Genomic DNA, 25,389 nt, shown 5'->3' on the forward strand with positions numbered 1-25,389 from the left:
CCGCCTCTATGTGTTAGTCCTGAAACAGATTGGCGACCTGTCCAGGGTTTATATCGCCTCTCACACTATGACAGCTGGAATAGGCTCCCTCATGACCCTGATAAGGATAAGTGGAAGAGAATGCATGTAGAGACAGGTGATGAATCAGGGAACAGGTGTGCAAACACAAAGTCTAACCCCGACTGCTTAAAAACTGTCAAGTGAAACCTTGAATTACTTTTCTGCTCACGTGGAGCACATCCATGAAACTGAGACATACCTGACACAAACATGGCAGAATTAGTGCCCCCCAGCAGGGCTGATCATCGGCATCATTTCTGTTGAAGATTTTCTGAATGAAGTGTTGTTGTTGTTTCAGAGAGCATAAACGCCATCTCTCCTGATCACCCTGGTAAGAATCTCTGTTATTTTGAACTCAGACACAGCTGGAAAACACCTTTAAGCTCATGATATCAGTGTACGGAGTGTTAAAGTCTCGGTGAGAACAGAAATGGTCAGACTCCACCAACTTTGTGTATCCTGATCGACAATGTTAGGGTGAGTGAATCTAGACAACAGAAAGTATACTGAGTATACTGAACTGCCTTCATAGTACACCTGAGCTCATAGTTCTGTGCTTCTCTGACATTTAACAACTGATGTGAGCAATAGTTTAAAATTGCTTCAGCAGGTCAATCTCAGGTGTATCTAAAAGTTACTGGAACAGTAACATGTCACAGTAAATCATGTTTCATCACTTTATCATATGTCTAAAATAAGCTTATGTAACCCCTCTCCCTTTGAGATGACTTCCTTTTGATTGGCTCTCCCTCACAAACAGAAGGACTGAACAACATGCTGGCAGAACCTCTGTCTGATATGAGCTTCTGTCTCAAAAACATAAGCTGACCTCATTGTTTGAAACATATTTGATCTGAAGGTTAAGCACTGGAACTGGAGATTTCTGACTAGAAATAACAAGTTGAATTTAAATCAAGACCAAAACACATCTAACACAAAAATTCTGTTCTGATTCCAGATGAATCACATTATTACGGAGGAGGACCTTCAGGTAGGTACACAACGATCATGATAGTGATGATGAAGATATAAGGCGACAATCATCACGTGAACTCCTCACAGATGTTTTGCTTCTGACATTCATGATTACATGACAATAGTACTGTAAGGTGGTTGGTCAGACCTGATGCTGTATCTCACCTATTTACCTGTTTAATGTTTTTTTCTGTGTGTCAATGTGTTTCAGATGTCAGCAGCTCAAGTTCACAGGCAGCAGACAGTGAGAACGATTTTTACCTTCACTTGTTTTAGATCAGAGGTTGAGTTAGTGTTCGAAGAAACATACCTTCTGACTAATCAGAGCCGAAAAGTGATGTACAATAACATTAATTATTCATAGGTAACACACCCCAGGGAATACAGCTCCACCCAGTGGCAGGAGGAGATTAGGAGGAGAGACAACAGGTTTTACTGCAAGCAGAATCAGATTTGGCAGTTTATGTGGTGATTTGGTGCCCGGCTCTTTATGTAAGAAACATAATAATCTGCCTCATGTAGTGATACAAAAAGGGACAGTAACCCATAGCTCTCTGGTCTCATTGCACATACACTACTGGTCAAAGGTTTGGGCAAACCTTCTAATTTAATGGTTTTTCTTTATTTTCATGACTATTTACGATGTAGATTCTCACCGAAGGCATCAAAACTATGAATGAACATATATGGAATTAAGTTGTAAACAAAAAAGTGTGAAATAACTGAAAACGTGTTTTATATTTTAGATTCTTCAAAATAGCCGCTCTTTGCTTTGATTACTTCTTTGCACACTCTTAGCATTCTCTTGTTGAGCTTCATGAGGTAGTCACCTGAAATGGTTTTTCAAAAGTCTTGAAGGAGTTCCCAGAGATACTGAGCACTCCTTGGCCCTTTTGCCTTTGCTCTGTGATATATCTCATTCCAAACCCTCTTGATTGGGTTTAGGTCAGGTGACTGTGGAGGCCAGCCCATCTGGCGCAGCACTCCATCATTCTCCATCTTGGTCAAATAGCCCCTACACAGCCTGGAGGTGTGTTTGGGGTATAAAATAAATGATGGAGTGGCATGTTGCTGCAGGATGCTGTGGTAGCAACACTGGTTCAGTGTGCCTTCAGTTTTAATAAATGCCCAATAGCATCACCACTAAAGCATCCCCACACCAACACACCTCCTCCTCCATGCTTCACTGTGGGAACCATTCATCTAAGTTCCACAGTGAAGGACCATCCATTTACCTGCATTGCACAAAGACACTGCAGGTGGACACAGATATCTTAAATTTAGACTCATCAGACCAAAGCACAGATTTTCACTGGTCTAATGTCAATTCCTTGTGTTTCTTGACCCAAACAAATCTCTTTAGCTTGTTTCTTTTCATTAATAGTGGATTCTCAGCAGCTATGTCCCCATAAAGGCCCAATTCATGCAGTCCCCTCTGAAGAGCTGATGTACAGATGTGTATGCTACTGGAACTAGAGGTGCCGTTATTTTGTGATTTCTGGGGATGATCACTTGGATAATTTTATCCTCAGCAGCAGGGGTGACTCTTGGTCTTCCTGGGGCAGTCCTCATGTGTGCCAGTTTCATTGTAGTGACTGATGTTTTTTGCGATTGCACTTGGGAATACATTCAAAGTTTTAGCAATCTTCCGGACTGATTGACCTTGTGTTCTTAAAGTAACTGTCACATTTCTTTACTTAGCTGATTGGTCCTTGCCATAATATGAATTCTAACAGTTTTCAAATAGGGCTGTCAGCTGTGTACCAAGCTGACTTCTGCACAACACAACTGATGGTCCCTAACAGTGTTAAGAAGGCAAGAAATTCCACAAATGAACCCTGAAAAGGCTCACCTGTGTGGTGAAAACTATTTCAGGTGACTGCACCATAAAGCTCATTGAGAGAAGGCCAAGAGTGTGCAAAGAAGTAATCAATGCAAAGGGTGGCTACTTTGAGGATTCTTCAGTTATTCATCAATTTTTTCTTTGCTACATTATTCCATATATCTTGCTTCATATATTTGATGTCTTCAGTTTGTAGCTACAATGTGAAAACTTTTAAAAATAAGTACTGTACATGTAAATGTATGCTTTTTATTTTCAGTTCCAGTAATCAATCGTATAACAGCACCTGGTATGTCCCTATATATATATATATTATATGGACAAAGTACTGGTCAACCTTCTGTGCTATACTTAAATTCAGTGACATCTTTGGAACCAGCCATTCTTTTACAAATGTCTGGATATGCAGACTGCATGGATAGCTGCTGGATTTTGAATTCATCAGCTGAAATTAAAAGATGATTGATTGCTTGATTGATTAATTAATTGATTGATTGATTGATTGATTGCAGAACCTGCTGTAGCTGCTCCAAACAGTGTGGAAGAGGAAGATGGTGAGACAATAATATTCTGATTCTCTAGACCAAAGAACAGTTTTCATATTGTGAACCACCAATACGTTAGCAAATAAATTAATATCTAACTTGTTTACCCAGCAGCCAGAGTCCATTGGAGGTGAAAACTTTGTGACTTTTGAAACTTCTTTCTGATTGTTTTTTTAGTATCAGTTGAGCAGAATTTTTTTTCTGTGAAGTTGTGCGCCTTCTTTTTCTTTAAACAGTTTCAAACTTTGTTTTTTTTTTGTTTTTGTTTTCTTTTTACAGATGACTCTGAAGAATCAGGGAAGAAAAAGTCCAGCTCTCGTTTGGCTAAACCGCGGAACTCCGCCCTCAACCACCAGAGTCCCGATCATGCCATTGAAAGCCCCGCCCTCCCACCACAGCCGGTAATCCCTCAGCCGGTAATCCCTCAGCCCATCATCCCTCAGCCCAAAACCCCGGTGAGGAGCCGAACGTCTAAGAGACGATCCAGGAACAACCGCCGCCAGATATAGAACATCAGCAGTCACAGTTAGAACACAATGTTAAACCAAATAAAACCCAAACGCACACGGATCTGTCACATGCTTAACGCAGACTCATACCACACATGAACTCACCTGAACACTCACAGCAGGTTGACATTTACCTTCAATTCGGTAGAATCACCAAGCCATTGATTTATTCCAGGGTTGAGTGTCCAGAATCCAGGGGTCATATTCATTATATACTACAGGTAAACTCCACGGAAAAAAAGTATTGGTCCACTTAGACTCTTAAGGTGTTTTAAAATATTTAACATTATTATTCTGCTCTGAATCAGAAGTTGTAAAAATTTGGCTTACAAAAAACAAATACACGAAAGACACGATGTCTTTTCTTTTCACACAGAAAAAATTCAGAGCAAACCAAAGTTTGTCACTACAAACCATGTGACAACCTTGGCAGTCTGCTTGTCTGCCAGATGTTTGGGGCAGGAGCAAGAAATGTAAGAACAGGAAGAAGGTTTTGGGTTCTTGCCCAGTGATTAACATGGGGAACTTGGATTAATTTTACGGCTAGGTGCTAGATTGATTGTATGTTTACTCTGTGTAAGGAGGAAAACGAAACAGAGCTCAATTTAACTGGAATGAACACAGCAGGTGTGAAAATCTTCATCTTTTTAATTCAGGTGTTTTCAGTTCCGTTATCACAGGTGTATGTAATCTAACATCTAGCCATGCAGTCTGCCTTTACAAACATTTGTGAAAGAATGGCTCATTCCAAAGAACTAACTGAATTTAAGTATACCACTACATCAGGATACCACATTTGCAACAAGTCAGTTCGTAGAATTTCTTCCCTTTAGATGTTCTGTGTCATCTGTAATGTACTACTGTTATTGCAAAGTGGAAGCATTTAGGAACCACAGCAGGTCAACCATGAAGTGTCAGACCAAGTTTTATCTTTGGCCCTAATGTATTTCATTAGCTTTGACCCCTGGATCAAGCAGACCTCGGAGTATTAAACCTGCTCTTTGCTGTTTTTATTCTTTCTTTTATATGTGTGTTCCTGAAACATTTAAACATTTGTGATGGTAATTTCTTTTGATTGTTTCATTTATCAGATTTAAATAAAGTTAAACTGAACATGAACTGTGGACCTTGTGATGCTGTAGCTATTAAAGGTACTGTGCTACAGTGGTTTGAATAAGATTTATCTAACAGACTCCAATTTGTTCATGTAAATGGAGAGTCCTCTTCACACACTAAGGTTAATAATGGTGTTCCACAGGGTTCTGTGCTAGGATCAATTCTGTTTACATTATACATGCTTCCCTTAGGCAGTATCATTAGAAGGCATGGCATATATTTTCACTGCTATGCCGATGATACCCAACTTTATTTATCCATGAAGCCAGATAACACATACTGATTAGTTTAACTACAGAAATATTTTAAAGATATAAAGACCTGGGTGACCTCATATTTTTTGCTTCTAAATGCAATTAAAACTGAGGATATTGTACCTAGCCCTCTCAGAAATATAGTACCTAACCAAATACTTACTCTGGATAGCATTACCTTGGCCTCCAGTAACACGGTGAGGAATCTTGGAGTCATTTGTGACCAGAATATGTCCTTCAATGCGCATATTAAATAGATAGGTAAGTCTGCTTTATTGTGTTTATATTTCTAAAATTAGAAGTTCATGCATTTATTACTTCTAGGCTACTGGGCTATTGTAGCACGTTATTATCAGTATGTCATAGAAATCTCCCTGAAAAGCCTTCAGCTGATCCAAAATCTGCAGCTACAGCTGCAGCAAGAGTACTGACAGGGACTAGAAAGAGAGAGCATATTTCTCCTATAATGTCTTTTGTTCATTAGCTCCCTGTTAAATCCACAGTCACAATCAAATTTAAAATCCTTCTCATTACATACAAGGTCTTCAATAATCATTTTATCTTAATGACCTCATTGTACGGTATCACCCCATTAGAGTTGAAAGCAAAGATGATTATTTAACAAGTAATTTTAGTTTTATATATTTATGTTATGTATTGAGTTACCAGACATAAAAAAATCCTGAAGAGGTGTTCCTCACAGTGTTACTGGTGGCATGTTCAGGAGGTAGAGCAGGTCATCTGCTAATTGGAAGGTGGTTCGATCCTTGGCTGCTCTACATGCCACATCTCCTTTGGCAAGATACTTACCCCAAGTTGATCCCCGATGCATCTATAGGAGTAACACTTACATTGAAAAAGCATAGCAAAAAGTGTTTTTGTGAATGAGGCAAGTTGTGTAGTGTGCTCAGTCGCAGAAAAGCACTGTATTATAACCAGTCAACCACTTATCAGAGCTAAAAAGGGAACTCATTGGAGGAGGGACATTCCCCATGAGACACAAGGAAATAGAAAATAATTAATGTGTGGTATGTTCTGCAGTTATATGTATATAGATATATCAGAAGTTCATGGTTTGTACTCATGGGTTTTTAACAAGATATTACCTCTTTCATACAGTCCCTGAGGCGACCTGCAGCACCTCCCAGGGGAGGAAAAATGAAAATGGAAGGATTCAGGGAGTCTCACGTGGCAAATGGGGGTTTACACTGTGTGTCTGTGTGCTGGTTTTTAAACATGCTTGTTTGCTTGATGGTTGTTGCTGCAGAAACGAATCAATAGCCTCTCCACATGCTTGCAGTGTGTTATCAGTGAAGGTAGCAACAGACAGGGAGAGTCTGGCTGTGATCCGGGTTTCTAACATCATTTCAGATCTACAGGGTGTTCAAAACATGCTCAGGTTTCTCAGTTACACGACTCAGTTTTTTTTTGTTTGTTTGGGTTTTTTTTTTTTTTTTTTTATCTCCGGAGATTAAAAATCTCTTCATAAGTGGGTCTTGGCTAAGACACACAGCAGTACAATCAGTGTTTATACAGACTAATAATACACACAAGTACCCACAGCAAACAGCACAAAATAAGTTTACACAGATATCTGACATCAAAACTAAAATCAAAATTCCAAAACTTAAAGGTGAAAGAAATTTAATGTACCAGAATAATTCACAGTTATACTGTCTGCAGCCTCGAGATCACTCAAATAAATCTAATAAATAATTTTTCTGAGAACAGCTCAGGAGGACAGAGCTGCAAATTTTCCAGATTCACTATGAACTACTGAGGACAGACAGAAGGATTCTTTGGAAAGTGACAAAAGTTGTTTTTTGTTTCCTTTCTGTCTTCCTGTCTCTCTTCATCGCTTTGGTTCCCGTTGGTCTCTCAGCCTTTGGATTCCTTGACTGAAGGCTTTGTTTCTGTAGGTCCTCTCTGAGCTATACATGCTTCTCTCCTATGCGCTCTGTTTTTGGTTCTCTCATTGGGCAGCCTCTGACCACTCTACCTGATACATCTGTTTCCTGTGTTGGTTCTAACATGTTTTCTTTTCACTTGCTACATGTAAGATATTTTTCTTAGCTCTTCAGTTGAATTAAATTTTATATATACAGTGCCAAATCACAACAACAGTCGCCTTGTGGAGGTAAGCACAGATGACATGGAGCTCTTAGTTCTCACTCCTGCTTTATTACTCTCCTCACATCAACTGAACATATCGCGCCACAAAACACAGCAACACACTTCCTCAACACTGGGTGTGAGTGTGGGGTTCTCCTAAAGGAAAAAACAGAATCCATCAGCCTGGTGGTAGGTGGGCGGCCGCGGCGGGGGACCTGGGCCGGAACCACCTGATCATCCTGCAGAACATGCGCAGGCTTAAGTGTTTCAACAGAGACAACCTCCTGCCAACCTCCAAAGTCCAAAAGGAAATGTTTTTGGCCCGGTTTAATAACCCTGTACGGCCCGTCATACAGTGAACGCAATGGAGTCCTATGGGCATCGGAGTACAGAGAGAAGCTAGATGGCTTCTACTCCTCTGCTGACCCCAGGCGGATGTGGCAAGGCCTGCAGCACATCACAGAGTATAAGGTCACCACCAGCACCAGCACCATCAGCTCTACAGGCAGTCTTCTGGATGATCTCAATGCATTCTACACCCGCTTTGAGACCTCCCAGACCCTTCAGACCCCCCAGACCTCCCCGACCCCCCATGTCTTCCAGACCTGCCATAACCCCCAGACTACCCACCCCCGCCAGCGGTCACAATAGACCAGGTGCACAAAGCCCTGAGGAGGATCAACCCCCGCAAGGCAGCAGGACCAGACAACATCCCAGGATGGGCTCTTAAATCATGTGCCAATGAGCTGGCGGAGGTTCTTACCTCCATCTTCAACCTCTCCCTCAGCCAGAACACTGTCCCCACATGCTTCAAGACTACAACCATCATCCCTCTCCCCAAGAAAAGCCCAGCCACCTGCCTGAACGACTATAGACCAGTTGCACTCACTCCAATCATTGTGAAGTGTTTTGAGAGAGTGGTGCTGGCCTACATCCAGAGCAACATCACAGACACTCTGGACCTCCTGCAGTATGCCTACCGGTCCAATAGGTCCACGTCAGACACTATCGCTGCTGCCCTTCACTATTCATTCTCCCACCTGGAAAACAAAGACTCAGGGTACATTTTGTTGATTACAGCGCCGCTTTCAATACTGTTATCCCACACAAACTCACTCACAAGCTGGCAACACTCGGCCTGCACCCCGCCCTATGTGACTGGCTACAGGACTTTTTGACTGAGAGGCCTCAGTCTGTCAGGATCGGCAACAGGACTTCAGCCAGCATTATTACAAACACTGGCATCCCACAAGGTTGCGTCCTCAGCCCCATCCTCTACACCCTGTACACCCATGACTGTGTCGCCTCCAACAAAGACAACATCATTTTGAAGTTCGCAGACGACACTGCAGTGATCGGTCGCATCACTGGAGGGGACGAAGCGGCTTATAGGAGAGAGGTGGCCGGTCTGGTGTGAGGACAACAACCTCACCCTCAAAACTGACAAAACAAAGGAGATTATAGTGGACACGAGGAAGAAGAGGAGGCCTCACCCACCGCTGTCTATCCGCTGCCTTGAAGTGGAGCGGGTGAGCAGCTTTAGGTACCTGGGCGTCTACATTTTTGAGGACCTCACCTGGACACTGAACACCACACAGCTGGTCAAGAAGGCTCAGCAGCAGCTGTGTTTCCTGAGGAGGGTGAGGAAATTTGGTATGTCGGCCAAGATCCTCAGCAGGTTCTACAGCTGCATTGTGGAGAGCACACTGACCAGCTGCATCACTGCATGGTACGGCAGCACTACTGCTATGGACCGCAAACGCCTGCAGAGAGTGATAACAACCGCAGAGAAGACATCTTAGTTCTCACTCCTGCTTTATTACTCTCCTCACATCAACTGAACACATTGCGCCACAAAACACAGCAACACACTTCCTCAACACTGGGTGTGATTGGAGCTCTCTAGTGGTCCACCACAGCCTATATTTTAAGGTAGACCCTAAAATACTACATGAAGAGAAAAACCCAACAATCATATGACCCCCTATCAGTAAGCACTTTGGCGACAGTGGGAAAGGAAACCTCCCTTTTAACAGGAAAGAACCTTTGGCAAAACCAGGCTTAGGGAGTGACCGGTTGGGGTGAGAGAAGGAAGACATGACAAACGACATGCTGTGGAAGAGAGCCAGAGATAATGCCTACAGGCTCCTGCTGAAATCTAAATACATGAAACAAACTGACCTTTATTGGCACAGAAACAACTCAGTTCTACCTGTCTGTCTACCAAAACATTTGGTTTTTAGGTGAGATTTGTCACAATGGCCACAGGCCGATAGCTAAATTGGACTCAAACGCAGATAACCACAACAGAGACGGCTTGCACGTTTTACAGTGTTTGTTTATTAGATCAACAGGTGAATTTGTGGCAAAGTGTTGCTAATGGTGTGGCCGTGGGTCAGTGGGGTGAACAGGGAATTGGCAGGTAGCGACGGGGACAGAGTGCGTCTGGGAAGAAAAAAGAACGGGGTTAAGAAGGCGGCAAGCATAGGGTATTTAGCAGAGGTGGTTATGACTGATAATGCTTATGGATAGTTGGGGTAACCTTGGCTTTGAGGGAGAGGTGGTGAGGATCCAGGTGAGTAGTGGCAAAGGCTGGCTGACCTGAGTTCTGCTGTGTCCGAGGTGGTGAGTGGTGGCTGGAGGGCAGGCAGGTGAGGTCCTTTGTATTGCCCCAGAATGCGAGGATAACCCGAGGATACCTGGGGGTTGAAGGCAGTGGCAAAGAAGGTCCTGGAAAACAATGCGAGGTCATTGACAAACTGGTGTTGAAGAAGAGTCTCAGTGGAGCTTAAATCCTCAACCTGATTACCCAGAATCAGCCTAAGGTGTGCAGGACTGCAGGAGGGATGATGGCTCCACCCAGGGGTGGAGACCAAGGAACTCAGGTGCCTGATGGAACTTTCCAGTCAAACCTCCAGATCCTGACAAGATTGAGGATGTGCAGCTCTGCCTGTAATGTGAGTAAACAGTTCACGTGCACGTTTATCATTTAATGTAATATTTAATGCGTCAATCAGGATGTCAGTGACACTATGACCTGATACCAATAAAACATACATGGATTTATTTACAATTAATCTTGTTTCATTTTGGAACAAACATGTTGTGTTAATAAAGTTTATTTGAACTTCATTGTTTGGTTTAAAACAGTTTCTGGTGCTGTTCAGTTGATTATCAAAGTGAAGTGAACACAGAGCTCATTAGAGGCTGTTAGCATGCCCTTGCACATACACACACAAATATACACACACAGATACACACAGACATGCCCACACACAGACACACACATAAACAGACACACATACACAGATACACAGTCTGCAGTAGCAGATTTATGGCTTTCTTTGTGTTTCGCTGTTTTTTGTCCTCAGTTGAACTCGACTGAATCTGAAAAGCCAGATTTTTGGTTTTCTGTTTTAATTTTCAAAGCTCATCGTGGCCACTAAACAAAGGGTGAAGTTCAAAGAAACAACACAAATATAAAAAAAATCTTCTCTTTTTAACTTCAATAAATAAATCTGACTATGCTCAAATCAGACTTTCACCCCTGTAATTTACTGTACATGACTAACACTGTCAGGTTCCTCTCTGTTAAAAGGGAGTTTTTCGCTCCTCACTGTTGCCAAAGTGCTTGCTGGTAGAGGGTCAAATGATCGTTGGGGTTTTCTCTGTATTATTGCAGGGTCTTTACTAACAGAATGTTTTTTCTCTCCTTATTTTAGCAGCTGCTGGGGGCCTGGAGAAGGCGGATCTGTCCAAGGCAGAGAAAGTGTCGGATGGGCAAGAGTTGAGCTGAGCGAACACTCCGATTAAATGTAGAGTCACAAAAATAAGAATAAAAAGTGTGAAAGAGAAAACACATTCATCTGCTGTGTGTCAAGGTGTTGCGCTGGGAAGGGTGGCCAAAGTGCTGCAATAACTTTAGCTATTCTAACTACTGCTAGCTTGAAGGCCTGCGGTACTTAGCCGATTAATAGAGGTAGGTTGATCATATTTAAGATTGAAGCATTAATTAATGGTAGGACTGATAAAGGTAGGGGTCTAACAGACATGTTGATGGTTTGGAGGAAGGAATTACTGAAGTTAGATCAGAAGTGTCAGGGTTAGTGCTGTGGCAGGCAGGACGAGGACCCAATTGCTGGACTCAGAACACAAGAGGGGTAAACTAGGAGAGGAAACAAAAACCTAACACAGGAAACTAGAAACTAAGATCTAAGAGTGTAGGAAACTAGAACCTGGGAAACTAGAAATGAGGAGACAAATGAACATTAAGACAAAGGAGACTAGACGTGAAACGTAGAATACAGAGGAAGAACAGTAACAGAAGCCTAGGGATTAGAAACTATTAAAGCACAAGCAGAACCACGAACAACAATAAATCAAAGAATATTAATTAAACCTGAAACAGTGTGTGACAGAAAGATCAACTGGAGAAAAAAAATCTAAATAAATATCAATGGCATTGAAAGCAGCTGTACATTATGTTGTGTCTGTGAGATTGTTATGAGTTTTCTCTAATGCTTAAAATTTTATTTGTGAAGCCATTTCTAGTTAATGTTAAAAGAATGGTTCTCTCAATAGTGTTCTGACTTTTTGTCAGCCTGGCTAGAGTGCTATTGGCCATTTGTTTTACATGAATTTCTTTCTTCCTAATTATGTCCCTTCATCTATTTTCTTACCATATTAATTATACCTTCCTCTGTCTTTTCCTCACTCTTTTATTGGGACTGCTGTTCCTCATCCAGCACTTCTTCATAGCTAATGTTAGCAACAGCTGCCTCTTGTGATGGCAAGGGCTTTATATTAGTTGTTGGTGGTGCTACTGTTGACTATGCAGCTGCTAAAGTTACATGTTTCTGCATCTGTTTCTAGTTTCTTTCTTTCTCTCAGCTTTTCAGCTTTTCAACCACTTCAACACTACAGTCTGTTGTACAAAGTACACAAGTACAGATTTGATTGGGCAAACCATTGTCAGTATTAAGAATGAAGCCTGTACCCTGTGTAATTATATATTTGGCCAGATTTCTAGAAATAGGAGCTGTTCCATCAAAGTTGGAATGTTTCTGCTTAATTAGACCCAGTTTTCACTAGAAAGTTTCTGAATTAAAAAGCTCACATCATTTTTTTTTTCAGTCCTGGTGTGCTGACTGTAAGCTCATCTGGAATCTGGTGCAACTAGGTTCCAGAAGTGTGAATAGCTGGCTGCATGGATGAATTCATGACTCATGAGGATAATTTACAGTAAATAAAATGTTTTCACAGAGACCACGCCTACCACACAGTTATTGCCAAATCTGTAGTCAGCTAGTCTGACATCATGTTTGCATAATCAGCACTGCAGGATAACTATATTTATTCACCCACACTGTGAGCGCCTGCTCTTTGTTTTAACAGAGCTAGCACTCTTTCATGCTGCAACAGTGGTCATGTTAAAGCTTACAAGGAGTGTCTCAAAGTCAAACAAGTTCATTCTTTCACTTCTTTTGAACACTGGAACTCAGAACTCATTGTAACCATTTAAAATTATAAAACAACTTTTGGATAGAGGGAGAGCAGGTCATCCAACAATTGAAAGGTTGGTAGTTTGATCTCCAGCTACTCCAATATGAATATTGAAGGGCAACTACTGAACTCTGAGTGTGCGTGAATGTAAGATACCTTGCTTAGACACTTACTATACAAGTACCAGTCCAGCCAAAAAAATAGTTTCTATACAGATTCATAATCAAAGGAGCTTGCAAAGAAAAGCGTCTGGACTTCTTTAAGTTGCTTGAAGACGTTTCACCTCTCAACCGAGAAGCTTCTTCAGTTCTAAGGTCAAATGGTGGAGAGTCCCAGATTTAAACCTAGTGGGAGTATCCCCCCACAGAGGGACAAAAGGACCCCCTGATGATCCTCTAATCCCCTGAGCCAAGGTGTGAAACTGGGTGTGGGTCCCAATCAGCCAGGGTTTCGGGTGAGCTCATTGTGAAACCTGGCCCCACCTTATCATGCGAATTCCTGAGGCCAGAAATGAATATACAGATTCATAAAAAATCTAAAAACAAAAGATCAACAATACAGACATGAAGAGGAAAAGAAGACGCTCTTTGTTTTTATGGTCCAACCGGTTCATGTCTGAGGACATATTCACTACAGATACACACATGCTCACACACACATCTCTGTACATTTCCTGGTGGAACAGTTAGACGTGGTTACAATGCTTTGTCTCAGCGTTACGTTTCAAACGTTGGTGCTGCGATAACAATCAGCTCAGAGTAATTTCATGCTGATCAGACAAAAGCACGAGGAGTTGAAGTTGAATTCAGAAAACATGAAAAAACATTCTGCAAGGAGATACGAGTTAAAGTCTTCATTAACTGGAGTTCAGTTTAATGATGAACAAAGTCATGCTGGTGCGAGAGGCCAAGGGTCATTTAAAGGAAAACACACAGGAAGCAGAAGCTCTGAGACCACCACTTTGGTTTCATTATGAACAATAAGTGAATGCTGTTCTGTTCTAACCCTGCATCTCTTTGCTTTTCATGCTGATTCACCACAGGGTCTAGAATAATTTGGATTTAATTCTGTGCTCTGAATGTAAACAGGGCACTTTTAAAGAAGCTCAAAGTGAGTCTGTGCAGATGCCCAGGTGATCGGAGGAGGGAGCAGAGGAGGAGGAGGAGGAAGAGGAGGAGTATAAAAAGCTGCTGCTCTCTTTCAGTCGAGTTTAAATACACTTAAGTTTCACCTGATCAGAGCTTCCATCAACCTGCGGATTACCGACATGCTGCAGCGGTGAGTTCATTCTTTAGCTACAAATGAGCCTGCTGGGTCAAGACTGTCTTCAAACTTTGAACCGCTTTAAATGGTTTCACAAAGCTCAAGAGGCACTCCTGCTCTCTGCCTGGAGAAAATCATGAAGCCGATGACTCTCAGAGTTTTTCAAGAGCTCCTTTTCAACCTTTGATCTGATTCACATTGTACAGTAACACAGAGAGGTGAAATAATTTCAAAGTAAACTACAGCGTGAAGTCTGGCTCTGTGTGGTGCTGCTGTCTGAGTTCAGGCCGTGTTCGGGTTGTTTGCTGGCTGAATAAATCCTGTTTCCTCTCACCAACAGTAACACACTGATCCTTAAAGGTTCTCCGCGCTGGCTCGCTATATGTTGGTAAAGAATAGATGCTTTGTGTGTTTCTGAGGAGGAGACACAAAGGAGCCCAGTCATTTAACCTGAGATTGATCACCTGGCATTCATCACTTCATGTTCTTTAGTTTCTTTCCTGCAGTTGTGTTGAGAGAGAAGTCCTAAAATCATGGTTTTTGATTAGATTTCCTGATAAATCTGTCCCTATTCTGGGTTCAGATTTACGTTTAGCTTTAAATTTCCATTCAGACTACTAGCAAAAACATTGAAAACATGTCAAAATCACAGCAACCGATTCATCGAAAAGCTTTTGTTCTTCATGTTTTTACCAAGATAGTCAAATTATGCAAACAGGCTGCAGTCAAATCACACTTTGCAACACTTTGGATTGAAAATCGTGTGTGTGTGTGTTTCTGTGTGTTTGTGTGCGTGTGTGTTTTGCAGGTCAACTGTGCTGCTGCTCTTTGCGCTTGTTGCTGTTTCACTTGCAGCTCCAGTCCAGAGTAAGCCATGACATCATTATCATCATATCATTAATCAATCACGTTTATCAGGCTGTATTTTCATATGAAATTATAATTATTTAACAATTCAAGTGTTTTTACAGATTTATTTTACAGATTGTATTAACTGTAGTGACCTAATTAAGGGTCATTAGTATTAAAAGCCTGTAGTCATCAGTTATGATTTTACATGTGGCATGTTTGGTATGAAACATGTGGCCAGTGTGTCTGATGTCATCATTTCTTTTCCTTCCAGAGAGAAACTCAGAAGATGGTAAATATAAGGTCGTTTGCATTAGTTAAAGATTTGACCTTTGATCCTGCCGTTTCAAAAACAATTCAATTTAAATCAGTGTTCAGTCTGTGTCCGAGGTGGTGAGTGGTGGCTGGAGTACCACCTACACACCTCAGAGGTCGATATATGAAAGTGGGTTTTTTTTCTGTTCCAGAGAGAATTCTGCCTCTGTTGGAGCACCTGAATGGTAGTGCACACACACACGCACACACACACACAGACACACACACACATGCACACACACACTATTGTTTATTCTGTTGATTTTGTTTTTAGGTGGCAGGACAAGTGAACCTGTCACAACAGAGCCAGGTAACAATACAACACACACTTCACATTGTTTACACTTCACACTAGACACACACACACACACACACACACACACACACACACACACACACACACACACACACACACACACATATAATTCTTTTTCTGTTTCCTCAGATGTTCATGAAAGTGAAGAGCAAACTGAAGGTAACTTTTCTATTCATCTTTCTGCTTACCTGTCCGTGTGCTCACCTGTCCTTCGCTTTCTCTCTCTCTCTCTGTGCTTCAGCTCCTTCAGTCGATGCCACTGGGTCACCAGGTCAGTGGAGCCTGGAGTGTAATTTTTTTTTCATTCTTAATTTAAAATAAATCTTATCCAGATTACAGCTGTAATTCAGTTCATCATTGCATCGCTTAATCCAAACTCTACCTTGTTTTTTCTGTAAATTGATTCAGATGTCAGCGATGAAGGTGTTGCCATGACTGACAGCGATGAAGGTGAGATGAAGGTTTCAGGAGCAGGTCTACTGTTTTATGTCCAGACAAAGAAGGAGGAATGAGCATCTGCACATCTGGTCAGACACAAATGCAGCTGACTGATCCTCTGGCTCAGCGTAGAGCTGTGACAGAGTCTAGCTTTATATGCCCAATCCTGCACATCACAGCGGGGCATACAGTGGCTTGCAAAAGTATTCGGCCACCTTGAACTTTTCCACATTTTGTCACATTACAGCCACAAACATGAATCAATTTTATTGGAATTCTACGTGAAAGACCAACACAAAGTGGTGTACACGTGAGAAGTGGAACGAAAATCATACATGATTCCAAACATTTTTTACAAATAAATAACTGCAAAGTGGGGTGTGTGTAATTATTCAGCCCCCTGAGTCAATACTTTGTAGAACCACCTTTTGCTGCAATTACAGCTGCCAGTCTTTTAGGGTATGTCTCTACCAGCTTTTCACATCTAGAGACTGAAATCCTTGTTCATTCTTCTTTGTAAAACAGCTCCAGCTCAGTCAGATTAGATGGACAGCGTTTGTGAACAGCAGTTTTCAGATCTTGCCACAGATTCTCGATTGGATTTAGATCTGGACTTTGACTGGGCCAGTCTAACACATGGATATGTTTTGTTTTAAACCATTCCATTGTTGCCCTGGCTTTATGTTTAGGGTCGTTGTCCTGCTGGAAGGTGAACCTCCGCCCCAGTCTCAAGTCTTTTGCAGACTCCAAGAGGTTTTCTTCCAAGATTGCCCTGTATTTGGCTCCATCCATCTTCCCATCAACTCTGGCCAGCTTCCCTGTCCCTGCTGAAGAGAAGCACCCCCAGAGCATGATGCTGCCACCACCATATTTGACAGTGGGGATGGTGTGTTCAGAGTGATGTGCAGTGTTAGTTTTCCGCCACACATAGCGTTTTGCATTTTGGCCAAAAAGTTCCATTTTGGTCTCATCTGACCAGAGCACCTTCTTCCACATGTTTGCTGTGTCCCCCACATGGCTTGTGGCAAACTGCAAATGGGACTTCTTATGGTTTTCTGTTAACAAGGGCTTTCTTCTTGCCACTCTTCCATAAAGGCCAACTTTGTGCAGTGCACGACTAATAGTTGTCCTATGGACAGATTCCCCCACCTGAGCTGTAGATCTCTGCAGCTCGTCCAGAGTCACCATGGGCCTCTTGGCTGCATTTCTGATCAGCGCTCTCCTTGTTCGGCCTGTGAGTTTAGGTGGACGGCCTTGTCTTGGTAGGTTTACGGTTGTGCCATACTCCTTCCATTTCTGAATGATCGCTTGAACAGTGCTCCGTGGGATGTTCAAGGCTTGGGAAATCTTTTTGTAGCCTAAGCCTGCTTTAAATTTCTTAATAACTTTATCCCTGACCTGTCTGGTGTGTTCTTTGGACTTCATGGTGTTGTTGCTCCCAATATTGGGTAGCTGTAGCTCAGGCGGTAGAGCAGGTCATCTACTGATCGGAAGGTTGGTGGTTCGATTCCTGGCTTCACCTAGTCTCCATGCCAAATATCCTTGGGCAAGATATTAACCCCAAATTGCTCTCCGATGCATCCATCGGAGTGTGAATGTTACTTAGAACAATATGCTTGTGTGAATGGTTGAATGCACAAGTTGTGTAAAGCGCTTTGAGTGCTCAGAAGAGTAGAAAAGCGCTATATAAGAACAAGTCCATTTACCAATATTCTCTTAGACAACCTCTGAGGCCATCACATAGCAGCTGTATTTGTACTGACATTAGATTACACACAGGTGCACTCTATTTAGTCATTAGCACTCATCAGGCAATGTTGGGCAACTATGGGCAACTGACTGCACTCAGACCAAAGGGGGCTGAATAATTACACACACCCCACTTTTCAGTTATTTATTTGTAAAAAATGTTTGGAATCATGTATGATTTTCGTTCCACTTCTCACGTGTACACCACTTTGTGTTGGTCTTTCACGTGGAATTCCAATAAAATTGATTCATGTTTGTGGCTGTAATGTGACAAAATGTGGGAAAGTTCAAGGGGGCCGAATACTTTTGCAAGCCACTGTAAGATGCCAGCAGGCAGTGCATAAATAGAGCGCCATAACGAAGTAGCTGGCATAGTATACAGAAACATCTGTGCTGAGTATGGCTTTGAAGTCCCGAGGTCAAAATGCGACACTGGGGTGGGTCTTCCAGGTACAGACCGACAAACTGGTGATAGCTAACCAATAGATATAGTGGAGACGCAGAGGAAGCAGAAGCAGGAAGCAGATGAAGATGTCAATAATCAGATGTAGCTATATGAAATAAAAGCAACATCAGGAAGAAGGAACACAAAAAGTTGGGCTGAACTCTAGAAGATGTGAAGGGTGAAGGTAACTGTGGTCTCAGTGGTAATCAGAGCACTCTGTGCAGTGACATCAAAGCTAGGCAAGTGGATCCAGCAGATCCCAGGAACAACATCTGAGATCTCTGTCCAGAAGAGTGCAAACCTAGGTACAGCAACGATACTGTGCAGGACCCTCAAGCTCCAAGGCCTCTGGTAGAGGACTCAAGCTTGAAAGGCTAGACCTCCTGCTGGGATGAAAGGGTTTGTTTGTTTTTTACCTGAGATTTTTTTTTTTAACTCATTAATTACTGTGTGTGTGTTCACCTATCTGTCTATGGGACTGCTGTAGCAGGAGGTAGAGCAGATCATCTACTAATGGGAAGGTCAGTGGCTTGATCCCTGGCTGCTCCAGTCTCTATGCCAAATATCCTTATATCCAAGATACTAACCCCAAGTTGCTCTCCATTCGCATTATGAATGTGTGTGAATGTTCAATACAAAGCACTTAAGGATGAGCATGTTTATGTGAATATGTGAATGTTTTAAGGGGTTCCAGGAGAGTAGAAAGGCTCTATACAAGAATCAGTCCATTTAACATTCTGTGTGTTTCAGCTCCTTCAGTTGATGCCACTGAGCCACCAGGTCAGTGAGTGTAATAAAGCTGATTTTAACTTAAAATCCACTTTGAAGTCTGAATTAATCAAATAATTACCCAGATTTTGTTCTCACTCTGTTTCTTTCATGTAAGGTGGTTCAGACATCAGTGATGAAGCTGATGTTACAGCTGACAGCAATGAAGGTGAGAGGAGACAGTCTGTTGTTTCATGCTGAGACACAAATGATGAAACACACACAAAGCATCACTCAAGTTTTATTTATATCTTGCTCAGGTGACGTTAAAGATTCTCCTGAAGAAACTGAAGGTAATTTTTTCACCTCTCTGTCCAGCTGACTACAACCCAATAAAACATGGAAATCTCTTCATATTTGTTGGTGGGTTTGGCTTAAGCATGCAGGAAGGAGCTAGTTTTGAAATGTTGCTTAAAATGTCACAAAGCACAAAGAATCTACTTTGTATACGTCTTTACACATGTTTATCTCCATAGATGCTGCAGAACAGCCAAATGGTAAATATTTTCTTGTCTTTAGTTTTCTTAAATGTTCTTAAACTTGATGGACTGAGACTGAGAGCAAGCAAGCAAGCTGAGAGATGAAGGAAGTTAAATTTTCTAAAAACATACAAGGAAAAACATTTTTACCTTTGTTTCTGATCCTTCAGAGGAGACTGAAACACAAGGTTAGGGCGTGGTTTGGTTTTTAAAAATAGCACACTGGAGGAATGAGGAACAAACAGAAAATCGATGTGATAGACACCAAAGTGTTAAAGGGATGATAACAGTCAGCAATAAAGACTGTTCCTCCTAAAAGCAGGACATGCTTCACACGTCTCTGTTTAACCTCCTTTGACTCTTTGTGTTGTTTAATTTCAAACTGTTCTGGAGTAACTACTGTATTGTAATTGTATATGCTACTATTTTTAACTTGTGTAAAATATTTTAACAGAAAAGTAGTCTATCATCATAAGAAAAGCTACTCCAAACTACTCCTGTATTCATTAATTTTGCTGTGAAAGCGCTTAGACATAGAAACGAGAGTAAGAATGGATGTGAATGGGTGAATAAGTTGTGTTGAGTGTTGGGAAAGTTACTTTTCAAATGTATTCCACTACAGATTACAGAATACATGGCCCAAAATGTAGTTTGTGACATATTCCATTAAGTTACTCAATATCCGTAAAGTATTCTCAACATTATGGATTACTTGATATGTTGTCATGCTTTTTACAACTACATGAATGTACTATTGCTGTGTGATTTATTGCAATGCTATCCATCAAGTCTAACTGCAGACTGTTAGACTTGATGGATAGCATTAACAGCCTGCTAACTGGAAGTAATCATGTGCAGTTCTGAAAGCAATATCAACTAGATTTTTAAATCCTAATATAAGATGAGTAACAGTAGGGTGGACATTAGGTAAGGCTGCACTTTTTGCAGTGATCTCATATAGAAAAAGAAAATTCTGTATCAGTAATTTGTTTTCTTTCTGTCTGCTTTCAGAGCTGCACATGATTATTTGCAGCTAGCAGGTTGTAATGCAGCCTTCAGTAATAGTAATAAATCACACAGCAATAGTACATCAAATATACTACAAGGTAGTTGCAGTATGCTAACATCAGTTTTTAAAAAAGAACTTACTTCCAGATGTTTCTTTAGGTTGAAGTCTTTTGACGCTGAGAGCAGTTTGGTTGTTGGCAAACAGAGTTTCCCATATGGAAAAGAAATAGTAAAAACTTATATTCTTCAAGGGATCTTATATCTGTTTTCACTCTTGTATGCTTTTCATACAAGTTTCACACAAGACAGATACAAACTTTGTAAGATTTATATATATCTTTTCCATATGGGTTGCATTGAACGCTCAGATTTCACCCATTCCTTTCTTCTTTAAATGTGAAGTGGTGTCGGAATTTCCAAGTAAGAAATGCATTCCTGCCCGTGCACTGCTGGTTCGGTTGTGCTGGCTCCAGGTCCACTGTGTAACTGACACCACCAACATTAACAGGACACGTATATTAGAGCTTCTTATTGCGTGTTTTGTTTGGGTTTAGGGCAATGCGTGGAATTACCAAAATTAGAGAGGGGATAGCCTAACATATGAAACAGGTAATGACTGCCGTGTAATCCATTTATTTCAACAAAGTAACTGTGTTCTAATTTTCACCTATTTAAGCAGTAACTGTAACGGAAAACAGTTACTCATATTTTGTATTTAAAAACGTAAAGCTGGTACATGGATTCCGTTACTCCCCAACAATATGCGTTGACTAAAGCACTTTGAGTGTTCTAGTAGAGTAGAAAAGTGCTATATAAGAACCACACTTTTTCCCATTTAACAAACTTGAGTAGTGTAGTGCATCTGTAGCTGCTGGAAAGTTGTTAACAAGTAAAATTCTGAAGGGGTCCTGGTCTGTGCCGACTATGTCATTGATATGTCAGCCACAGAAATGTGCATGTCAAGGTTCACTTTACTTCTAAGCCAAATGGCAGTCTCGTCAATTTTAGGAAGTCGGCAATAAAAAGCTCATTTATTAATTTATTAATACGATGATTATTAATATGAGTATATCTGAGCAATTAACAACTCAGAGCTGGCACACATTACCTGGTGGGATGATCATCTGTTGAGCTTAGTTGGTGTTGAAACACATTAAAGGGAGCGATTAACTGACCTCAGTAAAGAGAAAGGTCTGTCAATCATTAAGAAATGAGGGAGTGCAGCGTGAAGCAAAACCAGTTCAGCATGTGTCCTCCTTCCAACCTTTGGGTGACGTCCTCAGGAAGTGTGTTAAATGATGAGGAGTGTTACAGCTCTTATTGAAGCAGAATCCATGATTCATAACAAAGTTTTTTTTTACTTTCTGTGTAAGCACAGTTGTAGGACAATGAGCTTATTCCTCATGTTCATCACAGACATAATTATTATCTGCAATCCACAGAGACTGCAGAGTCTGTGCCCGAAAACAGTGCCGACACCAGCACGGAGTCTGAGCCAGCACCTAATGGTGACAAAGAAGATGAGGGGGAGGCATTGAGTGATGAAGAGCAGGAAGTGAAGGAGAAGGCAGATGAAACGAGTGAAAAAGATACCAGTGAGGAGGAGGAGGGGGAGGTGGTGCCTATCATAGAAGAGGACAGCAAAGAGGAAAGTGTAACTTCAGCTGAAGAAGACAGCCAAATGAATAACAGTGAGATTGAAGACATGGTGGAGGTAGAGGAGAAGGAGAAAGAGGCTGAGGAGGAAGAAACAGAAGAGGAGAATGAGGAGGAGTTCAAAGAAGTGGAGGAGGAGAAGGAGGAAAAAGAGAACGATAATCAGGATGAGCTAGGGGAGGATAAGCAGGATGAGCTAGAGGAGGAGAAAGAGGAGGAGGATGAGCTAGAGGAGGATAAGGAGGAGGACGAGCCAGAGGAGGAGGAGCTAGAGAAGGAAAATGAAGAGAAAGAGCTAGATGGGGATAAAGAGGAGGATGAGGCAGAAGAGGAGAAGAAGGAAGAGTTAGATAATGAAAATGAAGAGAAAGAGGAAGATATGGATGAGAAGGAGGAGCAGCAGGAGGAACTGGAGGAAGGAAATGAGGAGGAGCAAGAGATAAAGGAGGAGGAAGAGGAGGAGGAGGATTTCAAGGAGGAATCTGAAAATGCAGATACTGAAGAACCTGATGAAATTGATGATGGTCTGGACTCCGCTGAAGGTAAAAAATGATGAACTGGTGTCATTTATGTCACAAATTCATGTGGTCCCAAACAACAATCAGAAAATCCAGAGTGAAAAATCAGAGGCTGACAATGAAAACACTCTTGAAGAGTTCAAAGACCAACTTAAAGAATTTGAAGTCATTAATAGACAAAGATTTAAGATGCTAATGAATGAAAACATTCACACAGATATTAGATGAGTTTCATTTGAAAATCTCAACTGGGATTAGAGGAAGCAGACAATAAGACTAAAAGTTCAGATGAAGGGAGCCACAGTAGAACCAGACTTTGCATCACTGAGCTTCAGGTTCTTAATTCTTATTCTTGTTACAGCAACACCTGCTGGTGAACTGGACCAATCAGATGATGCCACCCCCGTCACCAAACAGGGTAAATTTCATATCACATCCGCGGCCAATTACATTTCAGACTGAGTCAAATCTACTTCTTCTCTGAGAAGCACAAAGTGGAAACATGAAGTGTTTTACATCTTGTTGAAGTAAAAATGAGCATCTGTGTTTTCTTGTAGCTACCAGTTAGATGCTTCGCCTCTGAGCTGTGGGAGCTCGGCAACTGCAGGTACCATACCATATTGTTTTCACTGATGGAGACAAACCTCTCCATAATCACAGATTATAGGAAAACACAGTCTTAGTTTTCATGGGACCTATTTAAGTTCCCCAAAGCCCAGAGTATCCTTTTCCTATAAAACATAGGAGTAGATCCTGAAAATGTTCATGCTAAAGGAACCATACATTAACAAACCAGATGGTGACATATCTTGAGAAAAATAAGTGCATTTTCAACAATAATGTGTCATTTCTTTCATGTAGTCTATCTAAAGTTATTAAATGCTCATTAGAATCTAAGTGCTAGAGTACGTCTTATACTAGTTATACTAGTACTAAATTTAACTTCCTTTGACTCCAAAAATAATGTGTACAGATTAGAAAAAAACTTTACTTTTCTACTGACATCATTTGGAGACCTCTGACTTGTTTTTCACCAATTCATGGAACATTTTTTAAATTTTGTTTTCACGAAAGTGTGACTGTTTGCAGCTTCTATAGATGTGATGTTTGCTTTGAGAGTGTTGATGGAGAGAACTATAGAGAAGGTTGGTGTTCGCTGTGTCTTTGTGGATCACCAGCTGCTGAGAGTAGCTATGGTACTGCATGAGGAAGTATGTGTAGGATGGTGGTGCAGGACATTTATGAGGACAGAGGGTGACAGGTGAGTTCAAGGTAGGGGTGGGATTACATCAGGTCTGCCCTGAGCCCTTCTTGTTTACTGTGGTGATGGACAGGCTAAGGGATGAGAGCATGGACCTCCCAATGCAATCCTCCACCTGCTTCCTTGAGCCTCTTCTCTCCAGGTATGCCTCTGGAGAGAGAAGGAAAGTGAGTAAAAGCAAGGCAAGAATACATGTGAATGAGAGGGAGACATGTAAGGAATACAGACAGTGAAGGCAGATGAGTTTAAATACCTGGGCTTAGTGGTCCAAAGAAAGGTGAAGAAGAGAGTGCAGATAGGGTCGAGACAAGCATCAGGGGCGATTTGTGACAGAGCATAGCAGCAGCAATGAAAGGGAAGGTTTAGAAGATAGTAGTGAGACCTGCTGTGATGGATGGTTTGGAGTTAAAGATATTAGGATGAGCAGGATGGACTAGAAATCAATGAGAGAGTGGATATATCGGATAAAGGATGATGAAGATGAAGCTATAGGAAGAAAAGAGGAAGACCTCAGAGGAGGTTTGTGGGTGTAGTAAATTGGGGCATGCAGAGGGCTGATGTGACAGAGGAGGATACAGGGATAGGAGGAGAATGAGCGCCTGATAGAGAAGGAAAAAGGGAGTGGAGTAGCTGCAGGCCATATATAATAATTGTTACTGTGAAGAGTCCATCCCAGATAGACTTGAATCAGTCACTGAGCAGTGAAGCAGTATGAAGTGAACCGAGGTTTTCTGTGCTGTTTCCTGACAGAGCCAAGCCCACAGCCTCCACAGTGGAATCCAGCTGCCATGACTACAACAACCTAAACTGCATGAATTTCAACGTTCAGCCAACTGTTGTCTCCTCTCCCTGTTTTCTAGCAGTGTCTGTTTTAACCTCTGGCTTCTTTGGTTTTCTCAGATAAAAAAAAGAAATGTCTTTCACCTGCTGACTGTCTTCTTTTCTGCCATGTGTCTTTCTTTCCGGCTTCTTGTCTGCAGAAATATTAAATCAGCTGCTGAGCTCAGATCTGTTTTGTGTGTCTGATTTCACACATTAACATGTACATAAGTCCCTCTTTAATTTACAGAGAATGTTTTTAAGGACGTGAAAAACCAGTCAGTGGTGTATACAGAGGAACTGCTAATAAAGTTTGAATTGTCGAAACCTCATCGACTCTTTCTTCCAACAGTCAGCATGCTTCTCTGAACCAGTAATGACGTGATTTCAGTCACACATTTTTATCATAAAAAGTGATGTTATTGTTCAGAAGCTGGAGCAGCACTGAGATCGGGAAGGACCAACAAGTGTATGCTTTATTCATTATTTAGAAAAATAACTGATGACTGGTGGCTCATGTGGTAGCGCAGGGTGGCCACCAGTGAGAAGGTTGGAGGATTGATCCCTGTCTCCTCTAGCTGTAAGCCAT

At 41.6% G+C, this 25,389-nt stretch overlaps 2 protein-coding genes across 3 annotated transcripts in view; both read left to right on the forward strand.

The window, feature by feature from the left end:
* Positions 1–3,932, forward strand: part of LOC146362570 (uncharacterized) — a 5,465-nt gene extending 1,533 nt beyond the window's left edge. Inside the window, exons 5-9 of the mRNA XM_084919558.1 lie at positions 359–391; positions 1,019–1,051; positions 1,247–1,279; positions 3,391–3,432; positions 3,703–3,932. Of these exons, the coding sequence (XP_084775684.1) occupies positions 359–391; positions 1,019–1,051; positions 1,247–1,279; positions 3,391–3,432; positions 3,703–3,932 (371 nt within the window). The remainder of the gene's footprint in view (positions 1–358; positions 392–1,018; positions 1,052–1,246; positions 1,280–3,390; positions 3,433–3,702) is intronic.
* Positions 3,933–14,101: 10,169 nt separating this feature from the next.
* stm (starmaker) lies at positions 14,102–25,127 on the forward strand. Of its 2 annotated transcripts, XM_084919928.1 has the most exons (16): positions 14,102–14,194; positions 14,988–15,046; positions 15,303–15,320; positions 15,496–15,528; positions 15,618–15,653; positions 15,789–15,818; positions 15,901–15,930; positions 16,068–16,109; positions 19,042–19,071; positions 19,178–19,228; positions 19,320–19,352; positions 19,536–19,556; positions 21,989–22,744; positions 23,082–23,138; positions 23,278–23,327; positions 24,732–25,127. In XM_084919928.1, exons 1-15 carry the CDS (start codon positions 14,184–14,186, stop codon positions 23,286–23,288), a joined length of 1,218 nt encoding a protein of 405 aa, XP_084776054.1. In that variant the 5' UTR covers positions 14,102–14,183; the 3' UTR covers positions 23,289–23,327; positions 24,732–25,127. The 2 variants fall into 2 exon arrangements, with proteins under 2 accessions (XP_084776054.1, XP_084776055.1); XM_084919929.1 differs by lacking the exon at positions 19,536–19,556.
* Positions 25,128–25,389: the final 262 nt, after the last annotated feature.

The sequence above is a fragment of the Perissodus microlepis genome, chromosome 22 (assembly GCF_051167445.1).
Source record: "Perissodus microlepis isolate ML-2025 ecotype Zambia chromosome 22, ASM5116744v1, whole genome shotgun sequence".
Classification (NCBI taxonomy): Eukaryota; Metazoa; Chordata; class Actinopteri; order Cichliformes; family Cichlidae; genus Perissodus; species Perissodus microlepis.

What these genes read in the sequence shown, in the direction of transcription:
- stm (XM_084919928.1), top strand. An exon ending in ACCTGTCACAACAGAGCCAG is followed by an intron (nt 15,654 to 15,788) that starts GTAACAATACAA and finishes CTGTTTCCTCAG; the next exon opens with ATGTTCATGAAAGTGAAGAG. An exon ending in TGATGCCACTGAGCCACCAG is followed by an intron (nt 19,072 to 19,177) that starts GTCAGTGAGTGT and finishes CTTTCATGTAAG; the next exon opens with GTGGTTCAGACATCAGTGAT.